General features: G+C 33.3%; 1 protein-coding gene across 12 annotated transcripts; it reads right to left on the reverse strand.

The window, feature by feature from the left end:
* Positions 1–431: 431 nt before the first annotated feature.
* On the reverse strand, positions 432–14,486 carry LOC109789949 (uncharacterized). Of its 12 annotated transcripts, XM_020349015.3 has the most exons (19): positions 14,053–14,478; positions 13,377–13,446; positions 11,560–12,076; positions 11,387–11,472; positions 11,163–11,297; positions 10,937–11,050; positions 10,291–10,349; positions 9,747–9,813; positions 9,550–9,601; positions 9,358–9,450; positions 9,160–9,243; positions 8,616–9,034; positions 8,052–8,113; positions 4,609–4,678; positions 3,470–3,550; positions 3,238–3,339; positions 2,394–2,518; positions 1,435–1,522; positions 432–1,079 (listed from the first exon to the last, which is right to left on the reverse strand). In XM_020349015.3, the coding sequence occupies exons 1-19, from the start codon at positions 14,097–14,099 to the stop codon at positions 990–992; spliced, it is 2,361 nt and encodes a 786-aa protein (XP_020204604.1). In that variant the 5' UTR covers positions 14,100–14,478; the 3' UTR covers positions 432–989. The 12 variants fall into 12 exon arrangements, 9 of the variants coding, with proteins under 9 accessions (XP_020204604.1, XP_082915698.1, XP_020204602.1 ...); XM_083059572.1 differs by having other exon boundaries at positions 9,358–9,421; positions 9,575–9,601; positions 11,387–12,076; positions 14,053–14,480; XM_020349013.3 differs by having other exon boundaries at positions 11,387–12,076; positions 14,053–14,476.
* Between the last annotated feature and the right edge of the window lie 1,202 nt (positions 14,487–15,688).

Genomic DNA, 15,688 nt, shown 5'->3' on the forward strand with positions numbered 1-15,688 from the left:
ATTCAATTCTCGATTTTTTTCCTCAATCACTTTACACTAGCGTCATCAGTTCCTACTCCCTATTCCATTTTCTCAAATGAATAATAAGTCATTGGTTACGTTTTATAAAATAACCATTATGTACTCGGTTATTTTATGCTCACTCATTTCAATGGCAACACTTTGCCTCTTATATAAATTTTATAAACAACTTGCATATCTAATAGTGACATTTTTTTTTAAATCTTGCAAAAATCCAAGACGTTTTCAAAGTTTTACATTTAAATACATATTATATAACATACTAAAGTTAAAATATACTTAAAATACATAGAAAACAATTTTGTTGACCAGCGCGGTAACTAGCATGTATATATCCAGTGTTATTAAAAATTGGCAATTTTGTGATTCAACTACAGAAAGAGGGTTGCACTTCATATTATAGCCATTAATTGCAAAGATCAACTGTTTAGTTATACATATGAATGTCTTTTATTACATTCTTAATAATTGATTTTGTAATCAATGGTTATCAATTCACTTCATCCTTCATCCTTCATCCTTTAAAGTGGTGACAACTGACAACTATAAATGGAGGCCGGAGATTAAATACTAAAAGTCACAATTTTATATTCTAGTCTTAACTATTCGTATGTGTGGCTAAAGGAGGCAAGTGTTCGCATGCATTAATCCATGGTAATGCAGCCTCAATTTATTAACAAATCAGATCAACACAGTTTTTGCAAGATTGTTAGTGTTAGTGCCAAAGACAGAAGTGCCTAACTTCAAACGTAGAAATGTTGCCAGCGAGTGTTAGTGTCAGACAGAATGTGCCTTCTACAGCTAATTGACCTATCAATATATAAAACATTCCTTACATTGGATTCCTCCCCTAACTTTACGACACAATTAACATCAAAAATTGGGCAGTGATAATCAGAAACAGTAAAGAATTTCTAAATAGACAAGAGAGCACCGGGTAGGGTTCCAGTGGCACAGCTCTGCATGTTCTATCTATCTGATTCTTGATTATCTGATTCGTTTCCTGGAGAGCCATTGTTATGCACACTTTGGCTAGATTCCTCAGCATTCGGTTTGCCCTGTTTCATAGGATTTGTAACTAAAGGATAAACTATACGAATAATATGCTCCTATCAGCAGATAAATATTATACAATTTAGGAACACCTCCAAAGATTGATACCCCGAACTAGAAATAGACAACTTTTTTCCTTAAAACATGTAGATACGAGTTCAAATAACCGTGAACACCAAGATAACTTGTGCAGTAAAATTCAATTTTGATGTCAAGGAATTGTAAGTTGGATTGGCATATCAACCAATGGCGAATTCTCCAGAGTTTGATTTAGCAACCTTTAACAGTAAATAACCAAATTACACGTCCTCTGCTTGAATACAAGTAATTGGGAGACGGAGAGGACAGAGAAGATTTTACCTTGTTTTTGTCACGCCAGCCAAGTCCAAAACTTAGCAGACCAATTTTCCGGGAGTTGTCTGACCTTGGGCTTTGTCCACGACCAGCCCTACAAAAATAACTCCAATAAAATTGAGAGTAGAATGTTGTCTCCAACAATAAACGGATTTAGCATATCTCATATGCAACACGTTCTTTGTAATGGCATTCCTTCCCCACAAATCCATGGAAACCTTGTAATGTCGAAGTCAAAGGAATGGGATGACAGAACAGACATTATTTATGGGGAAGTGAGCCAGCATTGGAGGCCACAACTTCTGTAAAACTTCAAATCAAGCTTACAACCTATATATTATAATATCATATTTGAACTTTTGAAGGTTTCCCAGAATAATATCAAATTAAGAATGGCTAATTTTTCAATATAATTTTTATTTTGGAGTTACTTCCGGTTCAGCATCGGGGAAGTGCAAACAATGATGTTTACCTAGAGACTTCAAGCCTTTCATTGAAGCCCCAGCTGCATTATTTTTCAACAAGGAACTTTAAAACCATTTAGGTTTATTATTTAAATTTTTACTGAATTTATTAGTTTACTAAGTACAGCGCAAAAAGTATTAAACTTTGTTTTGCAATGTAATATGAGTACTTCAAAGAGGCTGCTGTTTTCATCTAGTTTTAAACCAAGATAATTATTATCTAATGTTGTTCTATTCTACTATCTATCAAGGAAAAAGAAGGGGGGAGGGGGGAACTGCTAATCATTATACCAGAAAGCTTGTGAACAAACTTCTCAAGCAGGTCTAACAAAATGCTTAATTGGTGATTCATACATGAAATTACAGCGGTCTTGAGATATCAAGTTCCAAGAACTTGCAAAGGGAAATTATAATTTATACTAGGAAATAACTAAAACAATTTGGACACAGAAGATATAGTTGAATGCAGAATTCAATATGTAATATCTAAAATATCTGTACCTAGGAGAAGAAAGTGCTTTGGATTGACCAGATTCATATTGAAGGGTAGCCTCCAACATACTTTCTGCCATAACAACCCGCTTCTGCATCTCAGCAACTGATTGCATGGCCTTCTCATACTTTTCCTGCATATTTATTATACTGAAAATAGATGTAATCATGTCTGGTAAGATTCTTAATAATTCACAGTGTGGTTACTTATTTCTCTCTGGGAAATAGATCTACCCATCTTATTACAAAGCTTTTCAATGTCATGGACATGCTGAGAGTATTTAGATTAAAACAAAGATGATGGAGAAAATCAGTATTTCTCAAAAAGAAAAGAAAAAAAGAAAACCTCCATCCACAGCCCATTGTGAGCTAAATACAACCACCTAGCAAAGAATATTTTCTTTCCCATGAACAATACCAAGAAAAAAGGAACAAGTAAATATATAAGCTATACCAACAGATTTGGAGTATATCAGTTATTTTATTTCTCTACTACTCATGCTTGCATTCTTTTCTATCAGGCTACAACACTAAGGGATATTGCCCACAAAGAGCACATGAAACATATAGAGGAGTATCCAAATTACAAAACCTATATTGAGTTATTGAGCATTAAAAAAAATGTTAAATACATAATACCTCTTTCTGAAATTCAAATTTCCACAAGGACACTTTCTCTCACTGTCATCATGTTTCACGAATGAAGTTTTCATTGTAAATCTTATTATTTTTGTGGAAAACATTGAGATGATATTTTAAGCGTGATTCTGTTTACAAATTTCACTCAACAGTGTAAAAGCAAATGACCAAAATGGCATATCCCAATGATCATAAGGAGGGAGGGAGAGGCTACCTGAAGCGCATGAACTTCAAATTTCTGAGCGGCAAGATCTTGCTCTGCTCTTCTGCGAGCTTCTTCAGTAACTTTTTGGTCCTGCTCTAGTCGCATTAGGACCTGTAGCATGAAGATTTTCAAAGTTATCTATATGACACAAAGACATTCTTCTTGATCTCTATTTACTTATTCATTTTTGCATATAAGCTTACAGAAATAGACACTGGAGAAAACAGGTGCACACTAGAACCTGCATCATGGCAGCTTCTTGTTCTTTCTTATCAGCAATGATGTGTTGTAACTCAGCTACCTCCTTCTCCAATTGCTCAACCTGCATGATCATAAACACTTTTGTAAACCTCACAAGCCAATCACCAGAAGAAAAAAAAGAGTATGTAGAGAAAAAGAAATGATAAACATAATTGTACATGGATACTAAACAAGCTTTCCTAGTATTTGTCTTCTATGGGGTTAGGAAAAAAAGTTATCTTTACTGATTTAAATGATATTTAGATCAAGCTTATTTATATTATTTATACTAAAAGATGCCTCAGGCATCATATTAGTATAACAGTGTCTCCGAGATATAACCAAAACAAAGGTTTATTACTCATTTGGTACCTATACCTGCACAATCTTTATGTTTTATTCTATATACCTAGAAACTATTCATTTTAGTCCCTATACATACACTTTTTAACTTGTTTTAGTCCTTATACATACATGTTTTAATTCACTTTAGTCCCAACAATTTTGGATGGCAGGGGCTAAAACAGATTAAAAATTTTATATGTAGGGACTAAAATTAGTAGTTTTTAGGAGAAGGGACTAAAAAGTAAAGATTGTGTAGGTATAAGGACCAAATGAGTAATTAATCCACCAAAAAAATATAGGTGGTTGCTGGTGGGAAAGGATCTTTGAAGAACAAGACATTAAGTATAAGTTCCTCAACTCAATAATTCACAGTATATGAATAAATGTTAATTTGAATTTATATAAAGAAATATCAAATAGTTTTCAAAGTTTGCATAAAGTGAGAATAGTGTTTGTGTGAGAGATTGCAATGAGTAAATCTAGACAATACATGAATAGTTAAGATTAAAGTTATTTACCAATCACTTGACCATTTAAAAAAGTCACATACGCAACTTTTAATCTTAACATTTCGTGATTTGATCCAATGACCAATCTTCATTCCTCTCGCTCCATCATAGTAAAAAATTAAAAATGGTCTCATTTTATATGCTCCACACACACATATATTAAAACCAGGAAGAAATAATTTTTTTACACATTTAATAAACATGGATACCCTCAATAAACCTCAATAAAATACTAAAAATATGAAAGGTCACACAAGAAGACAAATTATCCAAATGTTGGATATACCCTTGCACTCAATTCAAGACGATTATCTTCCTTCACCATCTCCATAAAAGCTGTTTCTAGCTCCTCTGCTCTGTTCAAGGTTGCAAACACACATGGAAATGAATTAATTTTCTTCATAAGATATCATCACAAGCTATCATTACTGTATATTTAAAGTTATCATATTAACAAAATAGCAGGAATGAAGAGGGAAAGATAAAATAAGACATAAAAAGTGCCAAAGGCAATGAATTATTAAGATTTATCAGTGGTTTGGGTTGCAAGCATGACGACCTAACTGGAATATAAAGTCACTGTACAAAATAAAGTATATTTCACAAATGGGTCGACAATGTGGCATTAAGTATGGTTCTAGGTTAATCTCTATATTGTTGGTTGAGAACGATTAAATATATAATTTGATATGATTTATTCCTTTGTAATTAGGGAAATTTGTATAGCGAAAATTAGGGGCTCTACTCATTATTACCCGTTATTCTATATTTCCATATTTTGTATCCTTATTCATTATAAAGAGAGGATTACATGTGTGGTAATATACACACATTTTCCCAGCAACTCTATAAGAACTACTTCCAAACCCACTTTTTTCGGCTTGATTTGAACATGATCATTGGTAATTCTAGAAAGACTTTCTCATGAATAGACTTTGAAATGCTTTATTGGAAGAGATAGAAGAGTAAATAGGGCTAAGCATGAACCTAACTGCACTACGTTGATGATTTTAAAACTATTTATTTTTAGTTTTATTTATTTCTTACCTTTTGATTCAAAACTTTACATTTTTATCAAATATCCATAGATCCTCGTGGATACTCGTGGATATGTAAAAAAAATTTATGGATACTTGCACTAAACGGGGCAGGTGACGGGAGACCACTACCTACCTTGTCCTACCTCATTGCCATCCCTAATCAAAAAGGTCACCCATCATTTATACATACACCGAACTTAATAGTATTGAACATGAGAAAATAGTGTATTGGGAAAAATCCAAAAATCTTGCCTATCCTAAATCATTAAAAATGACTACTTACCATTTATCCACGTACCTAATCCAATAGTGATGGATGTGAAAAGGTATATTGGAAAAAATCCAAATCCCATATCAACTAGTGATAAGCCCAATAAAGTGTATATAAGTGAGAAACAATCCTTTCCTTATAAACCAATTTTTTAAGGTTGACTTAGGCTCAAACCTACTAATATAAGATAGTTACTAATGTTGTTCCTACCTTTCAGGGCCTATGGTATCTGGATTCAAGAGCTTCATTTCACGTAACTCCTGACATAGAATATTCAACAACTTACTCCATTTGAAGGTCCAGATCAAATACAAATTGGAAATGGTCAAGGTTTGCATATCACCTCAGTTGGCTTCTCTCAATTTCAGACTCCTCTTTTAATCCTGCATTTTCTATTGTCTTTAAACATCTTTTACATGTTCCTTCTATCACAGAAAAGCTGATTAGTGCTAGTAAGTTTTCCGAAGACATCTTTTACATGCTCTCTTTTGCTTAGACTATATGTATATAGCCTCTTCTAAGAAAGGTGTGTCCTTTTCTCCAACAATTTAAATTCTAACCTGATCAAATTCAGGGTTCAGTCCAGATAAGAAGTCACCACTCTGTCCTTTTCAATGAAGCTCTTTAAAAGGTCTTCATTTCAAAGACTTAATAATGTTCAAGTTATTGGCTACTCGCAATAGGTTTTATAGAGGACTTGCTTACTTTGTCCCTTGCTTAGTGGCAGGGGCCCCTGGTAAATTTGGGCAGCAGCATCAACTATAGAATGTGTGGCTGATGAAGACCCAAATATCCTTATCAGAATGCCTCCATCATGAAACATGTAAGTGTCAATAATTGTTGGGTCCATGGATTCCCATAACTAGGACATGATCTTGAAATCCTCCTTGTGAACACAGTACTTCTCAAGTAGATGACTGAGAGTCTGTTGCCCTTGAGGTAGGTGCACACATGGGACCTTTTGATAGAACACCAATAGATAACGGGAATGCCCCTTTGATAACCGCCTTTTGCTTTCCATTTTAACATAGATCTTTTTTGCCCCTTATATATATATATATATATATATAAATTTTTCATTTTACTCTAGAATTGAAATGTAACTACTCATCTATAACATGTTATATATAAAGGTGATAGCCTGATTTAGTATACGCATTTTTTTAGACAATTTTACCTGTAAAGTTTTAAATATTAAAAAATAACCACTCTTATAAAGACAAGACTCGAGCTCAAAACCTTGAGATTTGAGATCATCTAAAAAAACATTAGTAATTCTTAAACACTTTTATTGAATAAAATATAGACATAAAAGTACTTTGATCCCACTAGTAAAAATAATAATTTTTTATTCATGCATGAAAAAAAAATGAGGGAATATAATAACCATCAATTCATTTTACTTTATTATATTATTTTTCAGTGAGGCACGTAAAATATAAATATTGAACATTGAAACCACACACAAGACAACAATATACTTGCATTGCTGTCCCAGAGAGTGTATTATTGTATATCTATGTTAAAATGGAAACTGTAATAACTTCACTGCCTAATCAGTAATTGCACAACCTACTATCAAATCCATACTCCTAAAGTCCTAATAGATAACTACCGACAGTTATTTTCTACACATAACTGTCTTCTTGCAGTTTCTAATACAGAAATGTTTTCTAATAGATTTGCTATTACAAAACCAGTAATTTTCTATCGGATATACTTAAATAATTAACTACCCCCAATCAATTAATGGAACTAACTTGAATCTTAGTTCCCATCACCATTTGTGATAGTATTTTCCTCTGAACCTATAAGAGGTTTGAATACTTAGAAGATCCCCACACATTTAAAATCCTCAGTTGGATTTGAATTGTTTGATATGAGTCTCAGATTCAGATCCTAACATGATGAAGATAGGTTCTGAACAATAACGGAATAAACAGTGACAATGATGAAGGCTGAGTCACTAAAGATATGAGAGTTGTAGCAGCAATGAAGGCCACAAAAGGAAATAGGAAACAATGAAGGCTTGCTAAAATAAGAGAAGTTGTAGCAATAAAGGCCACTGAAGTGAGGAAGCAGATAACAGTTGCAGGAAAAATCTAGAGCTCTGACACCAGGAGAAAAATCACAGTGAAGGGAGAATAGAATGGTTCTCATTGATTATTTCAAAACAATATTACATGGGTATTCTAATCAGAAATAACTTCCTAGACAGATTCCTAAATAAAATACCTTAATTCCAGGTATTTCCAACCTGATACACAAATAATTTACAATATCCACATTTACAGCTCCACTTTATGCAATGATATTCTAGAAATCTTGCAATTTTTTTTATAAGTAGAAAGTTAAAGAAGAAGAAAAAACTGTTTCTAAAGAGATAATATTAGAATATGAACACCAATAAAACAATACCTGAGTATGGCAGATCTTTTCTCCTCCAGCAATCTGCATAACTCAACCTTCAACCAAACCACCTGCACAGAAGCTGTTAATGATTGAAACTTAAGGAGTTGCACAAGAGTTGGTCATAATAGAGTAACTATTTATAGACAAAATACTTAAGATGACTGTAATCCAAAATTAAGCCAGGAAATTAGACCATGAAATGTCATGAACTGATTTAACTATTTTAATTTTATCAGCCATTGAGAATGTATAATTTAACTGACGAAGTTGTGGTTGAAGCATTGGTAAGTCTAGTGTCATACACAGCCAACCAACACAGGCAGAACACAATAGATTATAATCAATGAGTTTTGCATCTAGACTTGCAACATCCACTCATGCCAACTAAGACATGGAATGGATAACAAATTAACAACAACCAGTAGTATACTAAGGCAAATTTATAAGTCAAATTGAGTTTAATGATCATTAAATTTCAATCTACTTCACAAAAATAGGCATTTGGGAGTGGGAGGTGAGGGGATGGAAGAGGTAAGTGAATGATGTGGTGTAGACTGCAGAGGAAGCAACCTGATCCTGGAGATCTGGTAGGGCATCCAATTCTGAATCAACATTGAGGCTATTGAGCAGTTCATCGAAATTAGAGGAATGGGACTCCAACTGCACATTCCCATCAGCTACTGTATCACTTCCTTCAGTGCCTTTTCTTTCCTCTACCAGTGATCCTCTGTCATGCTTGAAACTGTACAGTTTAGTTGCAAGCCCTTTGGAGTCCTTCCATACTCGTCCCTTCTTTGATCTTTCTTCAATGACACCTAATACAGATGGCAGGTGTTTTTCTCTCAGTTCCCTTAATCTGGCCTCAGTCACATTTAGATAACCCATACAAGCAGTAAAGACAAGCTGGCTGCTATCAAATGTTGAGCCAGTAAGTGATTGCAACAGTGTAATTGCATCACCTGCATCTTTTGTTGTAATTAATGCAGGACCTAGAATAGAGATGAAAAAATGTGTTACTTTAAAGAAGATATAACAATAATTTAATTTAATTTACACTTTAGACAAGCTAGTTTTTACAGATCACTCATAAACACAGGAAAGAAAAATTAAATACCATATAATTCCATTAGTGTGAGTGCTGTTCGAAATAGCATAACACGGTTCCCTTGAAAAAGTAGCACATCCCAAACTCGAAGAACTAAGATGGAGAAACACAGCATAAGATTCCATATTTAAGAATATACAAAATTCAAAACCAATGCTGTAATATTAAAAGACAAAAAAAAAAGGATTCACTCAACATAAATCTCACCGCTTTCCCAAGGAATTATGTTTACAAAGATTGATAGAAACCATGGTCCAGATATCCATGCCACCTGCACTCCCAAGTAATCCAGATGATTAACTGCACCAAAAGCATCAGTAGAATAAAAAAAATATCCAAACTGATTCATAAAGACAATTACAAGAAGATTACTCAAGAGCAAAGATAATAAATACAAACCCAGTTTAGGAAATCTTTCACGCACCAATTCCTCAAAAATAAGCTGGTCCACCTGACACATTATAAGCTTCCATGAATGGCAAAGAGAATTACAAGTACCTCAATATTACAATTATCAACTAGACGTGACTCAGGAAACAGGATAAAGAATGTTTCCCTTTTTTTAAAAAAAAAAGTAACAGAAAAATGATCATTACTTGGGATTCTATCATATCCTCAGTATAATAGCCTTCAAAATAATCATCAATAATGCCAACAAATGCCCTGAGATATCCCAATAAAACATTAGATAACATAAACTGAAATTTTTTAAACAGACAGCATTTTTTAAAGATTGAGTTTACCTAATAATCAGTTACCAAAAGAAAAAATTGGTGAAAGTATATGTGGACCAGTCTGGACAGATCTACACTGGTTCACTTAAGCCAGCAGTTAAGCAGACCAACTAGTATTGGCCCACATTTAAATGGGCTTGCATTTAACAAGCCCCCAATTAAACAGACCAGTGCACATACCTAAAAATATATTTTTTTTTTCATCTCAAAATACTAGATTTTTAGGTTGGACCAAATGGTCTGTGGGTCAGCACCAAATTATTATCTTAAGTAAAAAACATACGCACACACATGCTGGTGAATGGTTTTTGTTAAACGGTTGCTCTGCAAACCCATTCAACCCACATATTTCACAAATCAATCCACATACATCTGCAATTAAACAAGACAAGCATCCCAAACCTACCAAAAGGCATTTTCTTCTGGCATAAGAAGTAGCAATAAACCAGCAAAGAAATTCATTGCCTGCATATATTATTATAATAACAAAATTTAATCACAAAGAATATGATAATGATGATGATTACAAAAGTGAAGATTAACATTAACACCAGTGAAGAAATTGTTATATACCATCAACACAACAAGCACCCAAAAAAGAAAAGCAACAACTATGGGAATGCATGATCAACAATCTATGGTCAGTATATTACACCTCATATGGCACAGGACATAGAGAATCTTTCTATTGACTTGTGCTTACAGCTTTAAACATTCAATATCTAGCAAACATACATTTACGTTAGAAGGAGGTACTGACATGAAGCAGGAACCTTGAAACTCTCGAGATACATACACACACACACATACAGGAATGCATTAATATATTAAAGCTTCTACTAAAAGTGAACGAAAAAGATCTAAATCAATTAATGATCATTAGAATTTAATAGGAAAAGTATGTGAGAAAACCAGAACAATGTTAGAGATCCAGCCATAAGTTAATAAATCAATAAATGATCATTAGAATTTAATAAGAAGTCTGATGAAGCCTGAATATTAGGAAGCAATAGTAATATTTACCAAGAAAGATTCTTTTGAACTCCAAATACCTGACAGTACCCAACAGTGGGGTTATACCGGGCATATGCTAGGAGTAAACGCCTCAAGGAATTTCTGCCATTTTCATCCAAAGCAGGGTGACCTGGGAAAGTTCGTGGTAAGTCCTGAGAATGAAAATTATGGTTTAGTCTAAGGAGAAAGCCAGTATGCAATATAAAGCAAAAGATGCAGCACGTACAAATCAAAATAAAGTCCAAGGCGCATGCAGCTAATGACCTTCTCAATCTGCTTTTTCCATTTCCCAAAAGCAGCAGATGGGACATCTTGTTCTTCACTTTCATCACGAGCTAACAGATCCTCGTAATAACTTTCCACCCGCCGTGTCTTCACACCTACAAAGGCTTGCCAGACCTGTAACAACAATATTGTAGTGTAGGGAAGGTTGCAGTATTTTTTCCCCCAACAAAACTAGGAACTTAAGTGAATTAGAACAACTTTACCTCTCCTCTAAGATCCTTTGGGACACCTCCTTGAACAAGGGATTCCAGTTCTTTCCATCGCGAGAAATGTTCAGGCAAGTCTTGATCTACAAAAGCATTTTCTGCCCTTGAGCCACTGATACCATCATCTACAGGTTCAGATTCTTCTATAGATGGAAGATGATCGTTATTACCATTTATTTGTGCACCTTGCATTGTTTTCCTCTTTTTTACACGAGAACTCAATGTTTCTTCAATGGCTGTAAGAGATGGCCTAATTTCAGCCCAGTGTTGAACCTTACGAGTCTTTCTGTCTTCTGAATGGTGCAGATCCTTTCCAGAGTTATTTCCTGTTGTACTATCAGAAGTAAAATTCCTGCCACTTGAATCATCCCCCTCACTAACCCTCTCTGGACTAGTACCCTCTTTTATCTCAGTACCTCCAGATGTCGTCCTGTCACTCGAGTCACCTTTCTCTAATACTTCACTAACCCTGACAACATTAGTCTCTTCTTCTAAATCAGAAAAATTCCTCCTACTTGAATCATCCCCATTACTTAGCCTATGTGGATTTCTCTCTTCTTTTACCTTGTTACTTCCGGGTTCAGCATTCAATGTTACTTCATGTTCATTCTCAAAAGTTGGTTGAGATGATTCGCCTAATTGTTCAAGGAAGTCACTCCATTTATCTGATCTCTCATCTTCCTCCTCCTAATATAATGAATATATCAGTTTAAGGATGATAATTACATTGAACTCGTGCTACTTATTGTTTAAAATCAGTTCTCAGCAGTGAAAATGTGAGGTTGTTAATGCCATGTTGCACAAGGAGCATCTAGGCAATTATTACAGGATGAGCCTTATCACAGCAGTGAGGTTGTTTCCCTGTAGTCTAGAGGTCATGGTTCAAATACAGGAAACAGCCTCTCTGTTTGTGGAGGTAAAGCCATGTATGTACACATCTACCCTCCCCCACCCCACTAAGTTGGAGTCTCATGTACTGGGCTGACCATGTCTAATCATATGGCTGCACACTATTCCCTCTGTCACTACAAGAGTTTTAGTTTATTTCAAAATATTTATTACTACCTCCGTTCCTATTTATAAGACATAACTCAGAACAATTGCTTGTTCCTTTATATAAAATCCAATTCATATTCTCTCATATATTAATTATTTTTAGACTAAAATATCCTTAATTAAAGTGTGTTTTCTTAATTTGGTAAAATACATTAATTATAAACTCTTTAAAAATATGCACTTTAATTGGTTAAAAGAAATGTCAGTATTAATTAAGAGAAATAAATAGTATAAGGCATACACATTCATTAGATGTATGAATATTAATTAGGAAAGAGGAGTAGTATAAGGGTAGTTTTAGAAGAAAATGTCTAAATAGGACATATTTATTATTATAAACTAAATTAATTATTTTTTTTAATCTTGGTGAATTAGGTAAATGGGTCTTATATAAAGGAATCGAGGTAGTGCTTTAGAAAATCAAGAAAGCACTGATTACATTTTTACAATTATATCCTTATTTATTGATTTCTCGTCTAAACACTTAATTACTACTAATTTGCTAATACAGTCTAACTCTTTTAATAAGGGTATTTTAGTTCAAAAAGACTATCATGTCAAAGTAATTAGTGCAATTAATAATTTTCTAAAGATGTGGCTGATACTTTGTACAATGATAATTTGAAATGGAGGGAGCACTAATTATCAGATGATTAGCACAAAAATCATCAGTCACGGCCAAAGGTTTTTCATTCTTGCTCTTGTGGGGATGGGGGAGTCTCCTTTCATCATTTACCCTATAAAGCAACTATGTCCTTTGAATAATGATGGACCTTAAAGTGCTGCTATTTAATTACACTGATCATAGGAAAATGGTACATTTATATCCAAAAAAAAAAATTATTTTGTGCATGTGTAGTCGAATATGGGATTGAAATATTAATCCTGGATCAGCAGAAACATGAAATCAAAACTCAAGTATAATAAATACCCTGTAGATGTAAGAATACTCCTTGTATCTTTGAGCGTATTGAGGCCTTAATGCAAATCCATAAGAATCCCTGTAAACAAAACAAGGAATTATTGCTCTGATGGTGAGAAAGAAAACAAAAAAGGAATAGAGAACTACCTATTTCCTTCCAAAACCAGATATAGACGTAAATACATAAATGAACAAATCGAAGTACAGTCCTACATCGAATTCACACATAACGCATGCATGATTCTAACTCTACCACATACGCTACCTGGAATCAACCTCCAATGAGCGCTTACTCAATAAGGACAACAACATACTTTAAGAACAGGTACAGTTCTACAGCCCATAGCTTTCGCTCTGAAAACCAAACCAAAAGTGCTAACGCTACCACCACATTTCAGACTCAACATCCAACTACGCTCATTACATTACATTACATTACATTACATTACACTGATCCTAAAACGAACTAGTAGTGACTAAGGAAATTTCAGCAATCGTGTTCCGAATTTATGACCGGGATAAAACCGAGTCGACAAAACGCTGTTTCTCAGCTGGCATGAACAGTAAGTAACTGCTACGAAGAAACGTTCCAAAACGGATCGAAGAAGTAGCGAGAAATTAGGGTTGGAGGACGCGTGGAAAACTGTGATGAATATATAATGTGTAAAGACGCATGGGTGCATACCTCTTGGGTTCGAAGTAGTGGAGGAGATTGAAAGTGAAGTGCGCCATGTTCGGTTGCGTTGGCGCGAATATGAAGGAAGAGAAAGAGAAAGAGAAAGAGAAGGAGAAGGATTACTAGGGTTCGCGAAGAGGATCAAAGAGTAACTGAATCTTCCTTCTTTCTAGCTCCACGTTATAAATAATCCACTTCGGTTGCCGCTGGTTTTTTGCAACTTGAGTGTTTCCGCTAGTAGCCGTTGATGGCATGTTGCCACGTGTCGCTTTGAGAAAGCCTTCTAACGTTAGTTTGAGTTAACATGATACGAGATAAAAAAAAATAAAATAGAATCATATGAACTCAAACTTACGTTAACTTGTGTTTCAACGGAAATATCAATCAAGCACTAAATAAAAACTCATCAATGGCTTTAATAAAATTGTAGAGACAGAAATCAATTCAAGAGATGCATGTCGATTCAATAGGTTTCATTTTTCCCGGCCATTCACGAGTTATTTTGGTCCTATTATATTATGATGATATATTTTTCTACCTGCTGAACGTCAATCATGACCCTTCATGAGCATCATAAGCTTTTTGAGGATCAAATTAAATGTTACCTATTCCATGATTAAATATGCTCTGATATGTTTGGATTAGATTAACCAACTAAAATAATCAAAATGAATGGATACAAAAGGGTTTAACAATTGGTTAGGTAGGTACATAAATTGTTATAAATTTTTTTAATATTAAGTTCGATTTTTATAAATAAATAAATAAAAATTGAATGAGTAAAGTAATAAGAGAGGTACTACCTTTTGAGGTGTCTCCAACATAGCGAGGAGATTAGTCACTGCTATCGGTAGTAAATACTTCATGGACGAACCAAAAAAAAAAAGAGCGGTACTTTCGACACCAACATTATTAGTTTATTATAAATAATTTTAATTTTTTTAGCAGATTTCAATTAAAATGTATTGATATTTATTAGAATAAATTGATTGAATATTTTTTCTTTGAGGATGATCAAATTAATTGTTGAAAAAGTAGAATTTTGAAGAAATTTTTTTTAGAACATATATTAAGTTTGTTTTTTTTGGAAAAAAAATTATGTAAATTTTAAACTTATAACATTGTTTGTAGTTAGTATTATTGTAATATATATATATATATATATATATATATATATATATATATATATATTATTTTTGAATGATTATTTTTTAAAACTCATTATTGGATTAAAAAAAATTCTCTTAAATCATATATATCAAATTCACTTTTAATATAAAATATTAATAGTGTAATAGTTGACAATAGAGTTAGCATGTGAAAAGAAAATATATTAATTCATATTAAAATTATAAATTACATCTAAAAGTCTATGTGTAATACACAAGGTTTAATCTTTAGAATCTAATTTCACATACATTTTTTTTTATTTCTTTAAACTTTTAATTTTTTTTCCTTTAACTCTTTATTTTAGTATCTTTTATTCTTGATTGATAATTTACAGAATCTTGAAATTTTAAGGAAGATAATTTATGCAAAATAGTGTCTTTTGTTTTTTATAAATTATTCATAAATTTTTATAAAAATAAAGTTGTACACCTCATGAAAATACTAATTTTTTGTTTTGTCACACATATCTTTCAAC

Source organism: Cajanus cajan, chromosome 7, assembly GCF_000230855.2.
Source record: "Cajanus cajan strain Asha chromosome 7, NIPB_CcT2T_4, whole genome shotgun sequence".
Lineage (NCBI taxonomy): Eukaryota > Viridiplantae > Streptophyta > Magnoliopsida > Fabales > Fabaceae > Cajanus > Cajanus cajan.

Bases quoted from the DNA above. Each gene is read 5' to 3' on its own strand.
- LOC109789949 (XM_020349011.3), bottom strand. From the start codon at position 14,099: ATGGCGCACTTCACTTTCAATCTCCTCCACTACTTCGAACCCAAGAG. The intron at 9,244-9,357 runs GTGAGATTTATG...TCTCCATCTTAG, and splicing joins CATAATTCCTTGGGAAAGCG to TTCTTCGAGTTTGGGATGTG. The intron at 3,551-4,608 runs GTATATCCAACA...ATGATCATGCAG, and splicing joins GTCTTGAATTGAGTGCAAGG to GTTGAGCAATTGGAGAAGGA.